Source organism: Phyllopteryx taeniolatus, chromosome 19 (assembly GCF_024500385.1).
Source record: "Phyllopteryx taeniolatus isolate TA_2022b chromosome 19, UOR_Ptae_1.2, whole genome shotgun sequence".
Taxonomy (NCBI): Eukaryota; Metazoa; Chordata; class Actinopteri; order Syngnathiformes; family Syngnathidae; genus Phyllopteryx; species Phyllopteryx taeniolatus.
In genome coordinates, this window is record NC_084520.1 from 10,055,570 (window position 1) to 10,068,678 (window position 13,109).

At 42.2% G+C, this 13,109-nt stretch overlaps 2 protein-coding genes across 2 annotated transcripts; both read left to right on the plus strand.

The window, feature by feature from the left end:
- Window positions 1-421: 421 nt before the first annotated feature.
- Window positions 422-5,611, plus strand: tmem106a (transmembrane protein 106A). Its single transcript, XM_061755310.1, has 8 exons — window positions 422-742; window positions 2,272-2,436; window positions 2,843-2,906; window positions 2,975-3,128; window positions 4,038-4,178; window positions 4,251-4,294; window positions 4,362-4,415; window positions 4,512-5,611. The coding sequence occupies exons 2-8, from the start codon at window positions 2,292-2,294 to the stop codon at window positions 4,618-4,620; spliced, it is 711 nt and encodes a 236-aa protein (XP_061611294.1). The 5' UTR covers window positions 422-742; window positions 2,272-2,291; the 3' UTR covers window positions 4,621-5,611.
- Window positions 5,612-6,300: 689 nt separating this feature from the next.
- On the plus strand, window positions 6,301-9,795 carry arl4d (ADP-ribosylation factor-like 4D). Its single transcript, XM_061755312.1, has 2 exons — window positions 6,301-6,836; window positions 7,571-9,795. Exon 2 carries the CDS (start codon window positions 7,649-7,651, stop codon window positions 8,252-8,254), a length of 606 nt encoding a protein of 201 aa, XP_061611296.1. The 5' UTR covers window positions 6,301-6,836; window positions 7,571-7,648; the 3' UTR covers window positions 8,255-9,795.
- The last annotated feature ends 3,314 nt before the right edge of the window (window positions 9,796-13,109 follow it).

Below are 13,109 nucleotides of genomic sequence, written 5' to 3' on the forward strand. Positions count from 1 at the left end.
AACATGTCTTTAAAATTCTTGAAGTTGGCTTCTTTAAACCTGTCCATACCCGCTGTCATACATTTAAAAATTATAATTAACACAACATTTCTTCAAATATTGTGATATTGGGTAGTTCTTAGTCATATTTAGTGAAGGAGGGGATTTAGATTTCATGGGAGTGGCCTTAAAAATGTCTTTAAGAGTTCTAAAACTTGCAGACAACGGGTATATAGTAAATGTAATTTTTTAAACAATATTACTAGATTTCTTAAAACATTTTGATAATGTTGAGCGAGGCACTCCTAATGTTAAGTGAATGCGAGGCCTTAAATTTAAAATGTCTTACCCTTGCCGATAGATACCATTTTTTAAAAGGAAAAAATAATATTTTAATAGGAAAAAAATTATATTTTTCAATCAATTGGATGGAACGCTTTAAGGCTTTTTCACGAGGCTTCATTTGGCATCACCGGAGATGTAGTGTTCATTCTTCGCCATTGGGGGGCAGTGTAGGTGACCTGTTACCTGGAGAAAGCGGAAGTGTTCCTCCCACGTTTTCATTTGTTTTCAGCAGAAATGAGTTTTATTAAACCACGGAGGAGGACGACACGAAATGAGAGGTTAAACCACGACGTAGGAGAATACCAGTTTAGCTCGAAAATTGTTATTTTTCGAAGTTGGAGTCCGCCAAGAAGATTGGACTTGTGAAGAGGGATGACAGCTGCCTTTTGAAGCGAACGACTCAATTCACTGATTTAAGGTGAGTATTTTTAAGCCAAAATCATATTTTGCGCCAAATAAGCTCTAAAAGAGCAGTAAAAATGTCATGAAAGGTAGGCTGAGCTCTCATAAATGTCGTTTGGAAGCATTTAAATGATATTTTTGATTGCATTGCGCAGGTGGACATGGTGTATTAGTTACAAAAACAGCAAAGTCATGCACTGAAATGTGCTGCTGCGCAAATTTTAAAAAGTTTCATACCACTTAAATGATGAAAAAAAAAGATAAATCGACCACTTAATAATAATTTAAAAAAAAAAGATAAATCGAGTGCGCAACGTTGATCGAAATGTACTTGGCAGTGACGACGTCCACAAACGACACGAAACACGCCAACAAAATTGTTACGAATCATTTTATTCCGCCTTTAAAAATGGACACAAGTGCTAATTTTATACAATAGACAAAAGAAAATGTGTTGAAACAAATTCAAACACGAAAACAATCCACACAAACCAGAGCAGGGCGGAAGGACATCGAGTGTGACCAAAAGTAACGTCATGGCTTGGACGCCTACTTAAAGTAGCAGGTAGACCTGCGAGGTCCCTATTGTTTTTGTAGAAATGATGATTATTATTATTATTATTTTAGTCATGACAAACAAAGCCATTTTTGAGGCACTAAATGTGCACGAAAACTCACGAAATTTGGCACGCACATCGGCCCTGGTGAGAAATTTGACAAGTTCACGTTTTCGGGCGCGATTTCCTAAAAATGGCTCGACAGCGTTGGTATGCATATAGAGGGGACCCAGACGCACAAAAAAAGTCAGCGCGGCCGATATCGTTACTCCAACAGGAAGTGACCTATGACCTTTTGAAGGGGAAAAGTGCGAAATGTTCGCTTTTTTCAGATTTTATACTTTTGCGAACTCCTCCTACAGCTTTCATCCGATTCACTTCAAACTCGGTGTGTATAATCTCAAGACATGGGCCATTAAAAGTTATCAAAAGCTTTTTAATCCGATGAACTATATGACAGCGGCGGGCCTATGGCCTGAGGGCCATCCTCCATTATTGTATGGCCCAGATTTACTCAATATGGGCCATAACTTTGCATATGTCCTAAAGCGTGGTGTCCAACCTACCGCCCTTGGCCCTTTATCGTGCCAATACCCCAACCTGCCAGGACCTCAAACTGCAAGTACCCCAACGGGGCCGGGGTCGCTGCGAGGGCCAGATTATAGCTGCGCGCAGCTCTCGTTTTTTATTGATTTATTTATATATTTATTTATTTTTGAAATTACAGTAAAATAATACAACTATATACTGTAGCATGTTTGTTTTCATGGCAGAATGATGATTATCTTTGTAAAAATCAGTTTGTGTCTGATGTGTCACAGCAGAAGGCGCTTTTATTGGGCCTTTATGACTGGCTGTGTGACTGCATTGTAGCACTCCTATCCTTTCCTCATCTTATTTTCCCCCACTTTTGTTGGGGGAAAATAAGATTAAAAAAAAAAAAAAAAAACGTCTTTTTGTTTTTTTGTTTTTTGTTTTTTTTAATAAGAGGTGACCCAGCCAAGCGTCATGGTTTCCAACGGAAGCGGGGAGTCCAGTCCGGACGGAGCAAGCGAGTCTGACACGACAAAGACGCTGAAACATTTCCCACGGTACGGCTCCATCGTGGGAGATACCTGCCCCACTTGTCGAGGCACTGGACGAATTCCAAGAGGTACGTTTAACATTTAAAGTTGCTCACAAATAGTTGTGTCCGGAGTGCCTACCCACCCATCAAGTGTGACGTTACACAACCAAGTCAATCTTCAGCTATCTGACCATTTCTAAAAAAAAAATTGCCTGTTACCCAACAGTGGGGCTAATTAACATAATAACCACCCCCATACCGAGTTTCTCAGCCAATGACTTGGCAGCTAGGTTGGCCGAAGTTTTCCCCGTTAATCTAGAGCAAAAGAACAACTTTGATGTGGTATATTAAAACCGAAAGGTAATCATAGCTGCAGTGTTGGCGCAAATTAGCCTCATTTTACAGTTTTAGCAGCATTAGCGTCTGAATGATAATGTTAGGCTAAGTTGCTTGCTGTCGTCGATGTGGATGGTCATTGTTTTTGTATTTTCAGGCCATGAAGACCAGCTGGTTGCTGTCATCCCGTGTAACGATAAAAGACTCAAACCCAGACGCACGTAAGAACATTAAAACACAGCATTGCCGGAATAATCATTTCTATTGCTAATATTGATGTTCATTGCAGGAAGCTGTACGTCTGCGTGTCCATGGCACTGTGTCTCTTTCTCAGCTGCCTCATACTCTTCTTCCTCTTCCCCCGGAGCGTCACGCTGACCCCCGTGTCCGTGCTGTCCGTCATGGTCTACTTCACGCCCGACACGGTACAAATGGAGGTCACGGTGAGCCACGCCCAAAACCTGTAGCCCTCGAACCGTGTAATCGCGTACGCAACAACTGAAATAAATGAACACAAACGTACCGCTCTTCCAGCACAGTAACATTGGACATGTAATCTTTGACACTTGGTCTCTTAAAACAAATGAACTATGATCAGGTCCATTTTTTTTTTTTTTTTATTATTATTTTTTTTTTTTTTTTTTTATTTTTTTGGTAAAAGAGTGATTTAGTCTTCACTCCCATGTTGTACGTATACCATTAATGATTTACTTATTGGTTTAAAATCCAGCATTTGCTTTATTAAAACACAGTAACTATGATCACAAGTGCAAAAACAGTGATTCACTGCTATTCGATGTAGTGTCATAAATGTAAATCTTATATTTTTAATGTGCAGTATATGTACTTGTAACCATTTGATATTCAGCACTTTGTTCAATAAAACAAAGTCATGACAATCGGTGCCATTGTTGAGCCGTAATATCACTGTATCGATATTTTGTTCCATTATAGGTGCATCAAAAACCACAGAGAGACTGTAATATAAAACCCAAATGCAAAACTACATTTGTTGTAGAAAAAAGACTTTGTTCCATACTTTGTTCATAAAATACATTTCGAGTGGAAGTTTGAATGGACTTTTGCTTTGTGCTATATTGCGTTCACATGACAGTCTGCTGTAAAAGTGGACGCATTGAAAAGGGGGGAAGAAAGGACAAAGTTCCCCTCTGAGACTTTTCTATCACAAGGGGTGTGTGTGTGTGTGTGTGTGTGTTTGATGTGTGTGTGCGCATTAGATTTTTGTCTGTGTGTTATTGATGTGCGTGTTTGTGTTTTGGGTTTTTCTGTGTGTTTTAGATTTTTCTGTGCGAGTGTGTGTTTTTATTTAGTTTTGCCTGTTTGTCCTTCAGAATCTCATCAGTGTCATCAACGACAACTTTGTTCCGGTCCAAATCGTGGAGCTGGACGTCCAAGGTTTGATCTCCCGCGTGGTGGTGGGCAAAACCAAGCTGTCCAACATGTCCGCCATCCCATCACGCTCGGACAAATCAGTGAGTTTAAGAATTCCCGTCCAAATTATTTTGTTTATTTATTTTTTTAATTCTTGTCTTTCACTTTGACAGTACACATATCAAATTGACCTACCCATTACTGATAAAGGCCTCAGGTGAGTGATGTGGTGGTCTTGTGGTCCAACATGGAGTTGAGGTTATGTAACAGTCTCTGTCTTCCAGTGCTTTCTGCCAGTCCGGCGTCATCAAGATCCACACCTTATTCCTGGAGCTGCAGTAAGTCTCGAAGCCACAGGAGGGTGGTGGTATTGTGGCTTTTTTAACTCCTGCCACCCCTTTTTTTTTTTTTTTTTCCTCTCCCCCCTCTCCCAGGATGACCATGAACATATCCTACTTGTCGCACACGGAGCAGCTGTCCGTGGACACCTTTGAGTACATCGACTGCGGCACCAACTCCACCACGCCGCACCCCGTCAGATGAGCTCGCACAAGTACCAAAGTGTATCTCTGTGTGTGTGTGTGTGTGTGTGTGTGTGGTGTTTGAAATGCATCTGAAGTGGGGTACACACATACCGATAGTCGAGGCAGTTTTCAGTATTTTTCCCTCCTTGCTGATGAAAGTGTGCAAAGCCCCAATTGTCGGATGCCTCTAAAAGATTATTCTGTGGTCTGGGCTGTGTTAAGAGTGATTTATTTTTTGCTCAAAAACCGGTCGGGGGAGACGATTGAAATTGTTAAACTTGTTCAATATTTATTATAATTTTCTTTAAAGATCATCGTGAGCAATTACCTTATGGTATGAGGTGTGTTAAGAGCGTCTTTTTTTTTTTCTCCCCCCTTTCCCAATCTGCTCCGAAAAGGTTTGAGACGACAATCGTCAATGTTAAACCTGTTCAATAGTTACGATAGTAAATCCTTGTCTGTGGCCAACACTAAGTTCAGCACAGCCACAATGAAATGGAAGTCAGCCAGTCAGGAAGCTCGCTGAAGCTGATACCAGAGCACTAAGAACCTACATGGTGTTTTGTTTTTTTTCCCTCTTTTTCTCTCTCTCCTCATGGGGGCTCTGTCAAATTTTGAAAATTAGCCAAGATGTTAAAAATCGCGATGTGTGTATCCCGTTTTACTGTGTGACCAAAGAAGCACCTTTGTGGCACTTTAATGGAAGGTTAAGACGACGTGTTCGTTAGGAAGAAGACAGATTGTGATTGTTGCACTTTATGGTAGCCAAGTCAATTTCAGCTTCATCACACTGAAGGTTTTATGACTTGATTGATATTAAAGGGAAAAAACTAATCCAGGCAAGAATTGAAATGTTCAGTATTTAGATGACAAATTTATTTGTAATATTGCAGTATTCACGTTAATAATCTTGACATGCCCATACATGTCACACTGTTCAATCTGCTGTTTTATTCATTGATTAAATCCTTTTGTAAACCAAAATTACTCAAATATATTTGTCGAACTCATGCACTGACTGCATTCTTTTGTTTACTGCTTGTATAAGATAGACATACATAGGAACTTATAACAATATACATTAAAGGCGGGACAATTATTTTTTTATTTGTAAGGACACTTTTTTTCAGTGGCTTGTTTTAGCGGTCTCTGTAGTTTGTAGCAAATGCCTGCTGATGTGTGTGGCTAACATAAACAACAGGGCTGCAAACAGTTGAGCTAGTTTGCTACTAGGAAACAGACAATGTGAGCCATTTACACGTTTTCTGCGTGACAAAGGAGCCAATTGTAGATTCAATCGCACTGAACTTCGCCAAAGATCTTGCAACATTGCCGTTTATATGTTGCAAAGCGGTGGTTTATTGACATGTTGGAAATTTTCACCTGAGGTTTATGTGCCTCCAAGTCACCAATATTTTTGCTGAGGTTGCCTTGCCTCACCTGTGTAAGTCTTCAGGACAAAAGACAGTGAGAGAGCTGGCAACAGACATATGGACCAGCTGAGCCTTGCAGAGACTTTTTGTTTATTTATTTTTAACTTTTTATTTTTTATTTTTTTTTTCCCTAAAGAAAATGTTGCTGGAAATTTTATTTTCTAAAGTTGTGCTTCTGATTGTCATTTGAAGGGAAGGGGAACAATAGATTAAAATCCGAAATTGTAATTAAAAAAATTTTGGGGGGGGGTGGGAGGGGTTAGTAATTTTATACCCTATGTCCCAGTCCAAGAAGTCATCATTGTGATAGCAACTCAAAAGTTTAGCGCGTCCTATACAAGGTGCAGTTCCACTAAATGACCACACCGTGTCGCTGCTTCACCAAAGTTCGACGTGAGCAAGAAGAGTGTATAATCGATGAAAAAAACAACAAAAACAATCATTTTAGCAATTTTATCCCGAGAAGACACATTCAAGTTTCCAGTGACGCATTTAAACGAGATAAAATACCGCAAAAGACGCGACAAAGCGCACGTTCAACCTAGCTCGCGCACTCACGGCTCTGATTGATCGTGACGTCACCGGGGTTCGCGTGTGGCGCGTTCGTGGCAGCCGCAGCAGATAAGCGAGCTCCTCAGTGCGGCTGAGGGGCCAGCGCGGAAGGGCATGCCCGACGTGATTTGATGACAAAGTGCAACATGGAGGCGTTTAGCCATTTTTCTCCTCTGTGTGCACGTTAACAAGTCACACTGCTGCCTCGTGATGCGTTCAAGGGCTTGAAGACTCGGAGACCTCGTTAAAGGTACGTACTCCACTCCTAATGTTCATCGCACACATTACTTCGTTTAAAGCGACATGTTATTACTTGTATTTGCATCATTTTAATTTGAAACAAGTCCGATTACATGTGCATTAAATCATGAATATACTCTTGCATGCACAATGCACGTTTTCCAGATTTTTAATTAAATTATTATTATTTTTAGTTTTTTTAAATAAGCGTATGTGGGAGCAAGCAGTAGAATGGAAAATGCCAAACCGACTGACTGCGGCTCCTGACTTTATTACACATTAGATTTTATTTCTCAACATTTTTATGTTTTATGATTTTATTTGTATCACAAAATAGTTTTTTTTTTCTTTATTAAAATGTAACCGTGTATTTTCGGGGGGGGGGCTGGAAAAGTTAAACTTGTAAGTCAAGGTACCATTGTACAAAAATTATTACATTTTTTGGACCAATAAAGGTGCTTTTAAAGTCATATACACATTAAATATATTTGAAGCTAAAAGACTATTTAGTATTGAATTGTTGATATTGCTTTAAACTTTTTTTTTTTTTTTACCATCTCAGTTGTCGGAATTTTGGGGGGAGGCTAAAAACTAGCCCAGTGGCACATTTGGCAGGCTTGTTAACTGCTTTTTTCTGTGTCGTATCAAATATAGAACAGTAGTTGGGAATCAATGCTGTAATGTAATGCGAGCGTTTATTATGTGTGGAGCTTTTAAGCACTTACTGATGTTTCTTTTGATCAGGTTGGCGAACCCGCCTGACATGCGGACCTAAAAGTCAGAGAGGCTCAAACCAGGCATCCTCACGGAAGCCGTGGAATTATGGGTAACCACCTGAGCGCCATGGCGCCTCCCGGCTCCCTCCTGCCCGGCTTCCGGTGCCTGCACGTGGTGGTGATCGGGCTGGACTCTGCCGGCAAGACCTCTCTGCTGTACCGGCTCAAGCTGAAGGAATTCGTGGAGACCATCCCCACCAAAGGCTTCAACACGGAGAAGGTGAAGGTGCCAGTAGGGGGCTCGCGGGCCGTCACCTTCCACGTGTGGGACGTGGGCGGCCAGGAGAAGCTGCGGCCGCTGTGGAAGTCGTACACGCGGCGCACCGACGGCCTGGTGTTCGTGGTGGACGCCGCCGAAGCCGAGCGCATGGAGGAGGCCAAGGTGGAGCTCCACAAGATCAGCCGCAGCTCGGAGAACCAGGGCGTGCCCGTGCTGATCCTGGCCAACAAGCAGGACCTGGACACGGCGCTGCCCGTGGGCCAGGTGGAGAAGCTGCTGGGCGTGCAGGAACTGTGCGCCGGAACGCTGCACCACGTGCACAGTTGCAGCGCCGTGGATGGCCGCGGCGTGCAGCAGGGCCTGGAGAAACTCTATGACATGATCCTCAGGAGGAAGAAGATGGTCAAGCACAACAGGAGCAGGAGGAGATGAAGAGCGCAGAGGATGGATGCGGAAGAACATGTTCTTGAGCGGTGGCAGCAAAAAGCACACTTCCATGTCGCGTTTTACAAGATGAATTAAGACTGAAACCTGCCACAAATGGCGGAGGAAACAAAAAGTAATTGGAAGAGTAAGGATTTTTTAGAATTGCTTACATTGATTTAAAACAGTGCTTCTCAAAGCTTTTTACACAAACTACAACCTAAAACAATACTAAGCTCTCCAAGTACCACCATAATGAGCAATATTCAAATACAGTAGTGTCATAGGCCCAAGTGTTCATCAAAAATGAGGCCAAGGTTTGATTCCTAAAAAGTACATTAACTAGTGTAATGGAAAAATGAAAATAGAAATTCATTAAAAGGTAGGGCACATTAAAATTGTGCCTAAATAAGTTTTTGAACACAAAAAGATTAAATGCAATTGTACTATAATCATGTTTAACAAATGTACTGGATTAGAACAGAAATCCACTGTAACATGCGGTTTCAACGTTTAATTAAGGGATTCTTCCCGCAAGTGGCACGTACTTGCGGGAGCCTGCGTACCACACTTTGAGAATCACTAGTTGAAAATGTAACTACGCTGTATACCTCAAGCTACGATCGAAAAACACTATCAATTGACTTCAAACTCTACTCTTACTGATATATATTTGGTATCAGCAGAGCAAAAACATACATGTGGTGAAGTCTCAATGGAACTCTCGCTACTAACCCGGGCTAAACTTGGCTCCTCCCTGACATACAAAGATCAAAAAGAACAGTCAGGGTGCGGTACTTTGACATACTTCCATGACACCAATTACTACGTACCCGTTAGCCAGGGCTTTGGCCCCATCTTATGGCATCTTAGCGTAACATAAAGAATACAAACATATGCGAGAAAGTCGAACAATGGTAGCACGGGTTCCCAAAAAACAAAACAAAAAAAAACGTGAATATGTGCTTTTTTAATAACATTAGTCTAGCTTTTCTCCAGTGCTTTTCTTACAAAACTAACAATGCTCAGATTTTATTTGACACTGACATCAATACGTATAAGCCGTTTCTAATATTTTGGTTAACCTTACTAAGCTACACTGGAGCAAATTTATATTCACCTGGCGGGATGATGTCTGAGGACAACATGAGATAAATGTCAACATATTCTTGTCTTTCCACTCTGCCAGACCAAATGAGTCAAATTAAGAGCTGCAATAATTAATTGATAAGCTACTGTAAGTCACATACATAAAATGCCACCTATTTTGATAATGGCTTGTGAATATTTTCTGATTTCCTTGGCTTGTGGACGTTGTGACATTTTTGTAGACCTCACGAATCGATTCATGGAGAAAATGATTAGATGAGTTTCTAACCACTACCACTGCATCCCTTGCTGAGTTCTGAAATGCACAAAAGTTCCTATTAAAAAAAAAAAAAAAAGTTCCGTTTTTGTGGTCATGTCATCTGGAAGCCACAACTAAGGGACGATAGAACCTGTATGTTTTTGTAACATTGGTGACTGAATAAATCAAAGCGCCACACTTGGGACATTGTTTGTTGTCTTTCGTGGAAAGTGAGGCTGTAAATACAAACATACCTTGTTTTTAGAGTATTTTCCACTTGTTTCAAGCTCATTTTTACTTGCAATTAGTAAAAAAAAAAAAAAAAAAAACAGTAACCGTAACAAATATTCTTGGTAAGATGTGGAGTTTTTGCAGCTTCATGTGGATGCAAAAAGTTGGCAACTTTTAGACCCCCATCCAATACAGCTAGAATAGTGGTTCCCACTTTCTGTGCTGTTTGTCATATAACCGTCACGTAACCGCAGTCTTGACATATATTTGCAGTAAAGACTTTAAATCGATTTTCTTTGCCACAAATCCTGCGTAAAGTTGCGGCTTGACCGCATTATGCAACAGCCCAACAACAGTAGTGCATTGTTGAGCTATTTCTGTGTGTGTGTGTCTGTGTGTGTGTGCTGGTCATGCACGGCATGATGAGGTAACGACTTCGTCCTTGGGAATTTTGTGTCCAGATTTGCACGACCTCCACATCCAAGCTACCTGCGCCTGCAAGCTCATTAAAATAAAAGTTTCTCAAGGATGTCTTTGGAGGAATCGTCTCCACACGGCATCTGGCCCCCCGGACTTCATTAGCATTGTAATGTAGCAGCAGCAGACCAGGGAAACTGTAGAGGTGTCAGTCAACCCAGAACACACACTGTGCGACTCTGGAAGTTCTTTCTGGGCAGTCTTAAAGTACAATTCTCATTAAGCGCCCGTATCTTACTTTTCAAGTGATCCGTATCCGATATCACTATTGACATTTAACGCATGTTAACAAGTAACATGCTACATCGGGCAGTGATTGCCGAACGAAGGGTCAGGCATTCGAATCCCGGCTCCGACTGTGTCCTTTGGCAAGACCCTGGAACCTAAATTGCCTAAAGGTCTGCATTGTATATGAGAAACTGTTCTCAATTGCCTTACCTGGTTAAACAAAACGAAATTATTATCAGCAGTCAGATAAACTGGACTAATTTTGCTGATGTTACAGCCTTATTCCAAAACTGATTCAATTCTACACACATGAACCAGGTCCCAGAGATCCGGGTTCGAATCTCTGGGAAGTTTCCCATAGGTTTGAATGGTCTAAATATGCCTTGTGATTGACCGACATCCAGTCCAGGGTGTACCCCGCCTCTCCCCCAAAGTCAGCAGGGATAGACTCAAGCTCATTTGTGTACATAATATAGAAAATGAGTGGATGTAATGTAAGTTAGACAGTTTTTGTACCGACCTCACACTGAGCATGTGACTGACTGACTTCCCGCATTGCAATCATGGTTCCCTCCCCTGTGGGGGCGGGGGGCATACTGAAGGGAGCTGCGTGATCATTGTCTCCTTTGCTCAATCTTTGGCTCGTTTTGCATATTTCATTTTGCAGGCTCCCTGTTGTGTCCTACCTCGCTCTCCTGACAAGATGCACAGCAGGCGTGCGGCGAGGCTGCAGGGTGGTTTAGGTCGCAGAAGCGCCCCCTTGAATGATGGGACATAAAGCAGAGACAGGCTCATCCCTGGGCTCTTAAATGAAATGGTGTCTGGTTCCTAGCCACAAACCTTTATAGGCACATGTTTTCCCACTACTCATAAAGGCATTTTCATGGTCATGGACTCTAAAGGTGCAGGATTTCATCCAAACTACCATGGAGGGCGTTCAACATGTCACTCAAAGACACCTCAAGACAAAGTCTTTGGAAAGACCTTGGACACAATGTGCTCTGATTCTCTAGCACAACCCTTTGTAGGGAACTAGTTACCCACTGTAAGAAAACCTTATGGGGAACTAGTTTTCCACCATTTCATGACAAGTTGCCTTGGTTGTAAACAACCTCCACACTAGAACGTTGACTTGTTCATCTAGTATCTGAAAGTGCAAAGTACAAGGGGAAAGCATTCAACGTGCCACTCAAGCACACCTTCGTTGAAGTCTTTGAAAAGACACCTTGACCAAAATTCCATATTTCACGAAAGGTAGCCACAGTTGTAAACAGAGTGCATCTAAACCTCCACACTGTCTGGCACTGATGGTGCAGGATGTTGTGAAAAGTACTCCAGCGTTAAGTACTCGGAAACGATCTTTAGAAGGAACACGGATCACTGAATCATGTTGATCCCATACTATTAAAGTGTGTAGCACTGCCAAATAAAAGATTAGAAAAAGCCCTTTTTCTTTTATCCAGATCAAACCTTTCATTTAACCGGGTGTCCCTCAGGCCACGTTCAATAATAATCGGCCCTGTAGCTTTTGGCGTAATCTTGCACGCGATGAAAAACAGACCCCGGCACCTCTTAACGCCCCCAGACAGGCCTGAGACATCATTTTCTATCACCCTGGCAACCTGACTTCATCAGTCCCCAAAGGACGATGATGGGGTCAGATTGCTTTTGTGGCAGCATGTCCGATCCGACGGAGGTTACGGAGGGGGCAGGGAGATTATAAGAGTAGAAGATCAATACCGGGGTCATGAGATCTGTTGACCCTTCGTCTGGATTCACTGTGCTCGTTGGGAGGATCACATGATGACTTTGTCTCAAATTTCTAGCAGCAAGCACTTTTGGGAGCTGCGGGGAAGGTCATCATTGCCGGACACGACGAAAAGGGTCCGCAACGGGTTGAGAAGGAACAATGTTTGTATTGGTCACTGCAGCTTTTATCCCTCACAGATCGTAAAGCTGCCACTTGGCCTCCATTTCAGAGGCCAGCACGACGGATTGAAGGGGGGGTTGCAGGGAAGTGGGAAAGTGAAGCTCCACTTCATCAGGAGTCTTTCACCCAGTAGGATGCGGCGGTGTCTTTAGTCTGACTTCTCCTTCACCTCGCTCGTGAGATACTCGCTTCAACTCCTTTGTTATTCGTCGAAAAAACAGAACATGTATTTATATTCATGTTCAGAAATACAACGTCGACTCGTGCCTGCACGGTCAAACGATGTGCTGGGATGAAAACCTGCCTCTTGTCCAGCTGTGGGGTTGAAACATGACTTCATGGATGACCTCATCATTTGTCCTTGCACTGGGTGAATGTTGAGTCACGTTTCGTATGCACTGATGAAGTGATGCTCCATCGACTAATTTTGAAACATCTGGCTGGGTGTTTTCTTTGGAAGCGATTAATCCTGCTAGGATTACGCATATGCAGGCTTTGTCAACTCGAGTCTATCCGATCCAGAAATCTTTGCGGCGCTTGCTAGCTCTCAGGACATGTACTACCAAAACTGCGAAGATGAAATGATGTTGAAGGGTCCAAGAAGCGGTCACCCATCAGGTTGTGGTTTAGGTACAGAGTCTCCATAAAGA

What these genes read in the sequence shown, in the direction of transcription:
- tmem106a (XM_061755310.1), top strand. Translation starts at nt 2,292, where the DNA reads ATGGTTTCCAACGGAAGCGGGGAGTCCAGTCCGGACGGAGCAAGCGAG. An exon ending in AGACTCAAACCCAGACGCAC is followed by an intron (nt 2,907 to 2,974) that starts GTAAGAACATTA and finishes TGTTCATTGCAG; the next exon opens with GAAGCTGTACGTCTGCGTGT. An exon ending in CGGTACAAATGGAGGTCACG is followed by an intron (nt 3,129 to 4,037) that starts GTGAGCCACGCC and finishes TTTGTCCTTCAG; the next exon opens with AATCTCATCAGTGTCATCAA.
- arl4d (XM_061755312.1), top strand. Translation starts at nt 7,649, where the DNA reads ATGGGTAACCACCTGAGCGCCATGGCGCCTCCCGGCTCCCTCCTGCCC.